Source organism: Sinocyclocheilus rhinocerous, unplaced genomic scaffold (assembly GCF_001515625.1).
Source record: "Sinocyclocheilus rhinocerous isolate Xijiao unplaced genomic scaffold, SAMN03320098_v1.1 scaffold768, whole genome shotgun sequence".
Taxonomy (NCBI): domain Eukaryota; kingdom Metazoa; phylum Chordata; class Actinopteri; order Cypriniformes; family Cyprinidae; genus Sinocyclocheilus; species Sinocyclocheilus rhinocerous.
This window is the reverse complement of record NW_015634483.1, coordinates 364026-372821: the sequence shown is the minus strand read 5'-3', so window position 1 is coordinate 372821 and position 8796 is coordinate 364026. Positions and strand designations below refer to the sequence as shown.

At 38.7% G+C, this 8796-nt stretch overlaps 1 protein-coding gene across 3 annotated transcripts in view; it reads left to right on the top strand.

The window, feature by feature from the left end:
* Positions 1–8796, top strand: part of LOC107745648 (probable JmjC domain-containing histone demethylation protein 2C) — a 145347-nt gene that overhangs the window by 133862 nt on the left and 2689 nt on the right. For all 3 annotated transcript variants that reach the window (XM_016559570.1, XM_016559569.1, XM_016559568.1), the window contains 7 exons: positions 784–1062; positions 4372–4540; positions 4625–4715; positions 4889–5019; positions 5419–5541; positions 7092–7231; positions 7441–7617. In XM_016559570.1, the coding sequence (XP_016415056.1) occupies positions 784–1062; positions 4372–4540; positions 4625–4715; positions 4889–5019; positions 5419–5541; positions 7092–7231; positions 7441–7617 (1110 nt within the window). The remainder of the gene's footprint in view (positions 1–783; positions 1063–4371; positions 4541–4624; positions 4716–4888; positions 5020–5418; positions 5542–7091; positions 7232–7440; positions 7618–8796) is intronic.

Sequence of the window (8796 nt, the reverse complement as noted above, 5' to 3'; positions counted from 1 at the left end):
TTGCATTGTAGTATACAGTAGTAATATATTCAGTCATATAATTTCACGTTAAACCGGACTTTTGTTTTGACTGTCTTTCAGTTAGTTTTAGTTTCAGCGTGTATTTGGCGCTATTTTTTCTCAAATGAAACTTCATAAAGCTGGTGAAGTGACTCTAAGAGCAGCTCTGAAGATGAGGTGCATGTGTTCATGTCTTCATATATTAAGACACAGACGCTGAAAACACCGCGAGTCACATGTGTTTGAGTTTGTGTATCAGATGAAACTAAACTACTCCACCCATTCAGTGACACACAGAACATGCAGACTTATTAGCGACATGCACTGACTGGTTGCTGTAACATTTATTTCTGTTGTGTGATAGGATGTTAGATTAATCCATTTTGAGTAAAAATGTCCAGAGCTTATCATCATTATTAACATAAATTTTATCATAATCTCGATATGATACCTTTTATCGGCCGACGCTAATTTAGGCGACTCAGAGACTCCATGCGGACTACCAGGTGCCCACGGGCACCACGTTGGTGACCACTGTATTAGAGGATATAGTGCCGAAAGATCATTATCATAAACTACCCTGAGTGCTTGTGTACAGCTCCACTCTCTGCTCACTTTAAACTGTAGAAACTGTAAAATTGTGCAAACAAGCTGTGGTCTAGAATTGGACCGCACTCCGCTATTTGAGGACTCCTGTGACATAGAGTCTATATCACTATAAAGAAAAAAATATTTGTTGTCCTAAAATAGCATATGGCTTCATTTGGGGTCTTCCTACCACAGATTGTCAAGAGTGGCCGCAGCATGCCCAACATCCTGGATGACATCATCGCCTCTGTGGTGGAAAACAAGATCCCGGCGGGCCGTGGCACCAAGCTGAACCTGAAGCTTGAGCCTCTGGAGGAGCCCAAAGCTGAGAGAAAGAAAGCAGTGGAAGAACCGCCCAAACTATATGCTGACATCCCGCACTGCTGGCTCTACGAGCGCAGGCTGCTCTGGCTCAAAGACCACCGCAACAACAACAACTGGAAACTCTTCAGGGAGTGCTGGAGACAAGGACAGGTCTGTGAAACAAGCCCACTAAATACTGAAACTTACATTACATTCTGTTCTGCTGGAGCTGTGGTTCTTTCGAAGCCAATATTAGTTCAGCTCAGAACATTTCCTTGATCCTGTTGTTCCCTCTTCCCATCTTTTCTCTTGCTTCTTTAAAATACCGCTCTGTAAAATTGGCAAAAATCCCTATTCTCATGTCCAGAATTGCCGCTGATATCCTTGCAGTCAGGATAATCCTAATGTGTACCGATTACAGGTTGTGCTACAAATAATCATTATCTGTCTACACTTATTCTCATTTCCCTGATTATATACAGGGATGTGATTTTTCAGTATTTATGCAGATTTCCATATTTTCCAGCTTGAAGAGTACAACCCATGTGAATTGCGAAATAACCTTAAAGTGCGAAATGCCATATAAAATGGCACTGAGTAAAACGGCTATATTTGACCCTGGACCACAAAACCAGTCTTAAGTCGCTGGGGTATATTTGTAGCAATAGCCAAAAATACATTGTATGGGTCAAAATTATTGATTTTTCTTTTATGCCAAAAATCATTTGCATATTAAGTAAAGATCATGTTCCATTAACATGTTTTGTAAATTTCCTACTATAAATATATTAAAACTTAATTTTTGATTAGTAATATGCTTTGCTAAGAACTTCATTTGGACAACTTTAAAGGCGATTTTCTCAATATTTCGATTTTTTTGCACCCTCAGATTCCAGATTTTTCAATTGTTATATCTCGGCCAAATATTGTCCTATCCTAACAAACCATACATCAATGGAAAGCTTATTTATTCAGCTTTCAGATGATGTATCAATCTCAATTTCGAAAAATTCCCTTATGACTGGTTTTGTGGTCCAGGGTCACATATGATGGCTGCAATATAACAAAGAGTGAAAAATTTAAGGGGGTCTGAATACTTTCCGTACCCACTGTATGTCTATACTATATACAGGTTTTCCATCTTCAATGATCACATGCCTGTTATATTATAAATTAGTGCTGTCAATCGATAAATTTAAATGCACAGTACCGTTTCCGCGCTCGTTTGACTCGCGCCTGGTGCTTAAGTGAAGCTGGAGCGTGCGTCTGAAACGTCTACCCTTTGATGTGGTCGTAAAGACGTTCTGCGACTGAATAAATGGACTTCTTGACAAGAAAAAAAAGTCACAGAAACAACAGTTGTGAGTGGGGTGGTCAACCCTAGCTCCGCCCCTGAGTTAATTGCGTTAAATATTTGTAACGCATTAAACTGAAAATATTAATCGCCTGCGTTAACGCGCTAATTTTGACACCACTATTATAAATGCATTATACGTTATTTTATATATGAGTATTTATGTAACATTTGGTAAATTATCCAAAATGTTAGTCAATGCGATCTCTGCCTCTGCTGGCTGGTGTCTTCTCTCAGCGGACAGCTGTTGTCTGTTGTCACATCAGTCTGCATTACATGTGCAGTGGGTGTCCATAGAGAAAGGCGCCATACATTAGTCCATTTATTCAGCATGTACTTCACATAGGCCATTATAGGCTTTAAGTGCTTTGATTCTTTCATAGGTAGCACCTCTTCACATGTGCCGCACTAATGCAGGACATTTCAAGTGAGCATATAGATCCTTTACAATGAAATCTGATTTCACTAATGGACAGGAGGATACTAAAGAGGTGTGAGGTTGAAATCATCAAGCATACATCCTTTTCCTCTAGTCATAGCATTTATTCAGCAGCAGAGGAGAACCTTTAGGAGTATCCGAAATAGACCCCTGTACCCATTACTCCATTAATATGGTCCCCTTGAAGGTTTGAATGAAAACAAATAATGGAATTCGGACATTGATTGGGCCATATGGGCCATAGATGCCATATTCTGGCGAAATGCGTGAATGTATTCGCTGTGACCCTTCTAGTGCAGTTGAGTGTTGACTTTTGAGTGTGCATTGGCTTTACACTCATTATTACAATGCATGATGGGATTGAATAAGTGCACTCAATAATTTCCCCTATGGTTTCAGACACCACTTCAAATGGCTGTATAGTGCACTAAAAAAGGGTGTAAGGGGCATTTTTGGACACAGCCTCTGTCTATTCCTGTTCTGAAATGACATTTATTGACTTGTGCTCAGTGGACCATGACTTTACAGCTCTGCAGGAAGTAAACTGACATCATAAAATGTGGCTCTCCCAACATATTGGTTTTCTTCCAAAACCTAGTAAGCTGCCTATGTAAGCAGCATTTTAAGGTTCCCATTGCAAAGATTGTTCTAAAACACCACTTCAAATGGCTGTATAGTGCACTAAAAAAGGGTGTAAGGGGCATTTTTGGACACAGCCTCTGTCTATTCCTGTTCTGAAATGACATTTATTGACTTGTGCTCAGTGGACCATGACTTTACAGCTCTGCAGGAAGTAAACTGACATCATAAAATGTGGCTCTCCCAAACATATTGGTTTTCTTCCAAAACCTAGTAAGCTGCCTATGTAAGCAGCATTTTAAGGTTCCTATTGCAAAGATTGTTCTAAAGGGTAGTTACTGTTATTATGCTGCTTTTTAAAATTCCACACAGAGAATGCAGTCTCATAATGCATTGCAATGAGTTCAGTGAAAAAAATGTCTATTCAAGATAGCAGATGACATGAAAACATAGATTTAGTGTCTGTATATGTTCAGGGGCCTATGTAGTGCACATTCTTTTAAAGATGTGCCAGGCTTGCATGCAGAGGTTTTTAGGCTGATCTGTTGCATACAGCAGTGTCTCTTTTTAGACTTTTAAGAACTTCTGAGAATAAGACTTGATACTAAATGGTTCACCAGTAAGGTTTTTTTTTTTTTAGCTGTCCCAACCAGCAGATACCGTTTTTACTTATTTTAACACAGATGAATGATCAGTTTTTATTTTAACCAATACAACTTTTTTATTCACAAGAATATTTCTACAAAAAGAAAATTTGGAACTAAATAGAAGAAAACCTGGAAATGTAATTCCTATAATGTGCTTCCATAGATTCCTATTTATGCTTCAAAATTATTTGCAATGGTAATGCAACACCAAAATACTTGCATCATTATTATTGAGCACTGCACTTTTGCAGAAGCTAGTTTGGCACTCAGTTTATAATATACTCACAGATTTAGGCTTTTCAATAAATTTAATTATTGCTTTTAGACTTTAGAGTAATCCATAATGCAATTTCTTTTTTAACCAGACTTCAAATTTTTCCACTCTTCAAAAAGCATGTCTTAGTAGTGGTTGTGATCTCAGCTGTCATTAAAAGGCCATTTCCTGTGTGGTGTATTTGCAGCCGGCGCTGGTCTCTGGGGTGCACAAGAAGCTCAACGCCAGCTTGTGGAAGGCAGAATCCTTCAACCAAGAGTTTGCTGACCACCAGGGAGACCTCTTGAACTGCAAGGATGGAGTAATGTCCAACTCAGGCGTCAAAGAATTCTGGGACGGCTTTGAAGATCTCACGAGTGAGTGCCACTTGAAGTAAACAAATGAGCAGTTATCTTATTAATCGGCCTGTTCTGTTTATGCTGATCATGCTCTTTCTACAGAGCGGCCCAAGTCTAAAGATGGAGAAACTGTGGTGTATCGACTGAAAGACTGGCCTTCAGGGGAAGAGTTTATGGCTTTGATGCCCTCCAGGTACCTCAGAAACACAGGAACACCACATGTAGACATGCTAAGTAGCCATATATACACTGTTTTAAGGATTGTGAATGCTGTTTCATGGTGACCTTACGTATTTAATTTGTATGTTCTGATCAAGCATAGCTCTGGTTTAGTTGTTTTAGCATGTGCTTCATCTCAATGTGTAGGTATGATGATCTCATGAAAAACCTCCCAATGCCTGAGTATTCAGACCCCGAGGGGAACCTCAACCTGGCATCCCATCTGCCCTCCTTCTTTGTGCGGCCAGACCTGGGCCCGCGCCTCTGCTGCGCTTACGGTACTGCAGCTCCCTCTGTCTCTCTTACACGTATTTTTAGTTTGCGTTTTATTAGTGGCTTGCTATGTTTTATTCATGGTTTTACTGTAGAAAATGTAATTGTTTTATCAAAAATTATATAAAAAAACCGGTCATATTTCACCCCAAAGGAAAATATAAAAACTTTTTGCAAAAAGAAAATGAGGCCTATTTCTCGACAGTTTGCTTTTTTGTATTGTGACAATTTTCATAGCATATAACGATGAAAATGTCCTCACATTCTCATTAGTGTAACATTACTGTAATGCAAAAAAAGTATTTGTTGTATTGCCTTTTATTATGCCTAATTTAAAATAAGGTAAAAAATTAAAAACTGTAGCCTATTCTAGTGAACTGAATGATGTATGATCCATATCTCAGGTGTGGCGGCATCTCAGGAGCAGGATTTCGGCACCGCTAACCTGCATATGGAGGTGTCGGACATCATCAGCGTGTTGGTTTATGTAGGAGTGGCCAAAGGGAATGGTGTCCTCTCCAAAACGGGTAAGCCTGAGGCCCGCTCGCCACACAGCTGTCAACGGCCTGTCCGTTTACTTGGTCAGCAGTGTTAGAGAAAGAGGAGGGGGAAAAGCCTTCTGCTAGAGCAGAAATGTTCCATAAACCCTTGAGCTCAGAGGAAAAAAACACAGAACATGGTTTCCACCCTGGAAACAATGAAATGTAAGAGATGCATCTGGAAGGATTTTTCTCTGCCAGTACATGGCCATAGCAGCACTAAAAAGAGCTTTTATCTGCACTCATGAGAATGAATATGTAAAAACATGGAGGAGTTTTACATGACCACTGTGCTGTCTCTGATCCTCTAATGGATTTCTACTACAGTAGATAGATCTCTAAAAGCCATTTGGGTGTGATGTTGCATCTAAAGAAACATAGGTCTGTGCTTAGTGCTTTTTTTTTAATTCCAGTTGTCTTCAACAATGTTTGAAGGCCCAATGACTTTTCCTTTTGTTCATGATTTACTGGAAAAGGATTAAGGATTTGAAAAAAAAATTGTACTAAATTTTTACCCAATAAAATATCTTAGAGCTTGGCAAAACTAGAATAACGTATATTCATTATAAATATGCCCATGGCATTTTAAGACTTTATGAATTTACATGACTTTTCCAGGTGTAGAAATCACACTTTTAAAATTAGGCTTCCTCATATATCCAGGTTTTCCAAGACAGTGGGGAAATGTGGTTCTTCACAGGGAAAAAACAGTAATTGAGGGGATGACTAAAAACAAGAAATATCTTGTTGGAGCCGCAGTAGGAGGGGTGGCCCTAGTAGTCCTTTCTGATCCCGTCCCACTCACTTTTCCACTAAACTTTCTATCTAATAGAAATACTGTCCTTAGCTTTAAAAAAAATATTTCAAAAAGTCCTGATTTTTTAATGGCCTATTTTAATGCTTGTTTTAAATAATTTAAGTCACCTTTGATGTTAGCTGAGGCTCCCAGTGGGCCCTGGCTCCCTGGTTTGAGAACCACTGCCATAGGTGATTACCAGTAATGTCTTCAACAACATGCATTTAACATGGCTGAAAAAAACTTTATCATCTGTTGTGTAATTCAGAACAAATTTGGCAGTTACTGTACTGTACCTTGGTATTGCTACTGTACCTTTAAGATACAGTATGTAAATGACTGTACTGGTGTAGTTTACAATGATGTTGACATGTAAATGTGGTAATGTGATCATGCAAAATCACAGCCATGACAGTTTTTGAGCGACACATTTTTTGCAACTAAACTTGCAGTTGCGAGTTTATAAGTCATTTTTTAAATTCTTGCGTAGTGTCTCATGCCAACAGCTGCTCCTCCCTCTTGCCTCATCCCTACTGCGATGGCCTTTCTATTTTTATCCGCTGTCTCATTGGGCAGACATGAGGAGAATATATAAAAGCCAGACTCCCACGCACACTCCTCGCCATTAATTTTTAAACATCACTCTGTCTTCAAAAGAGGACGGCGCTCTCTTTATAATAAATTAAGCTGTGTGATTTGTTTGTTGTGTAACCGCATGAATGTGTTTGTGCCAAACACACAGGAGTGCTAAAGAGGCTGGAGGAGGAAGATCTGGATGACAACGTGAAGAAAAGATTAAAGGACTCAAGCGAGACTCCCGGAGCCTTGTGGCACATCTACACGAGCAAAGACGGCGAGAAGATTAAAGAGTTCCTGCACAAGGTTATTTTGATTTGATTTCTCCACTGATCTTGAAATAATACAGTGGATCACTGCAGTGTCGCTCACTCTCTCTAACTGTGTGTCCTCATAAAACCTTTTGCTCTAGCACAAGGAAGTTTTAGAGGATTGATTTCATAGGAATGTGCAGATCTTCAGTGCACGTGCTGCTGTGTCTGAACTCAATGTTTGTGTGTGTTTGGTCATGACAGGTGGCTAAAGAGCAGGGCGTGGAGATCCCAGTGGATAACGACCCGATCCGTGAGCCAGCCTGGTACTTGAGCCGTAAACTGCGTCAGCGGCTGCTGGATGAATACGCCATTCAGGGATGGACTGTGGTGCAGTTTCTGGGTGATTCAGTCCTGATCCCTGCTGGAGCTCTGCACCAGGTCTCATTGCACTCCTTCTTTTTCTGCAGTTACTCAAACCACTGATACCACATGAGCAAATCATGATATATGTATTCTGGGGCATATGTTTTGTTATTGATTATCCAGACCAAAACCCCCACTTGATTGACTTGGAAAGCAACAAATCTCACTGTTTTGTTTCAGAGTGTTGCTAAAAATTTATCATACACTTAAACAAAACTTTGTCAGAATGTCATTGAATTATTTAAAACAAAACATCAAAAAAAAAAAATAATAATAATCTGCTAATGCTTGTAACTTCACTTTAATCCTGTGAAGCCTGACATATGAAATAATAAATAATAGTTAGAAAAATATATATATTTAGAGAACCAAAACTGAGCAAAATATGCAATTTGGTTGCTGATATTTATATAGACAAAAAGTAAGATGAAATTCTGTCAGTGCCGATAGCCTAAGTGGTTAGTGCGCCGACATATAGCACAACTGTGCTCACGGCAGTGTTAATTTTGACAGCAAATTTTGATTTAGTTTTAGTCATAGTCTTTTGACTAAAATGCCATTTAGTTTTAGTCATATTTTAGTCATCTGAATTGTTTTTAGTTTTAGTCGACTAAATATCACAAGGTTTTAGTCGACTAAATCTTCAGTAAATTTAGTCGGCTAAAATCTAATGGGTTTAGTTACAGTGCATTTATTAAGCATTTCTCTAAAATTTCCAAACTCATTATATAGGTTTGATATTAAGGTTTTATTCATGATAGACACCGATTTAACTGCGGTGACACACAACATGCCTTAATGTTAAAATTAAATATAACCACTTCTCATAAAGAACAAGAACATGGTCTTCTTTTTAATGAAATGCCAATGGTTATATAGGCTAATTATGCATTCTTTATAGCAACTTGTTTACCATATTCTTCATTCTTTCAAGCAGACATATTTATTTCTATAAATAAATGTAGATTAATCTTTAGGCTACTAAAGTTTTTCAGTCAAGAGCAGTGAGTGCTCTGGTTAACAGATTAACAGAGTCTTTCTGTTGTTGCTTGATTAACATCAATGACTCGGACAGTAGCAACTAAATTAGGCTGCTATCCCTTTAAAACCGAATGCACAGCTGCAATGGATGCAATGTACTGATACACGTTCTCCCTACTGTTTACGTTCACTTAAGACGTAATCAACTGTGTT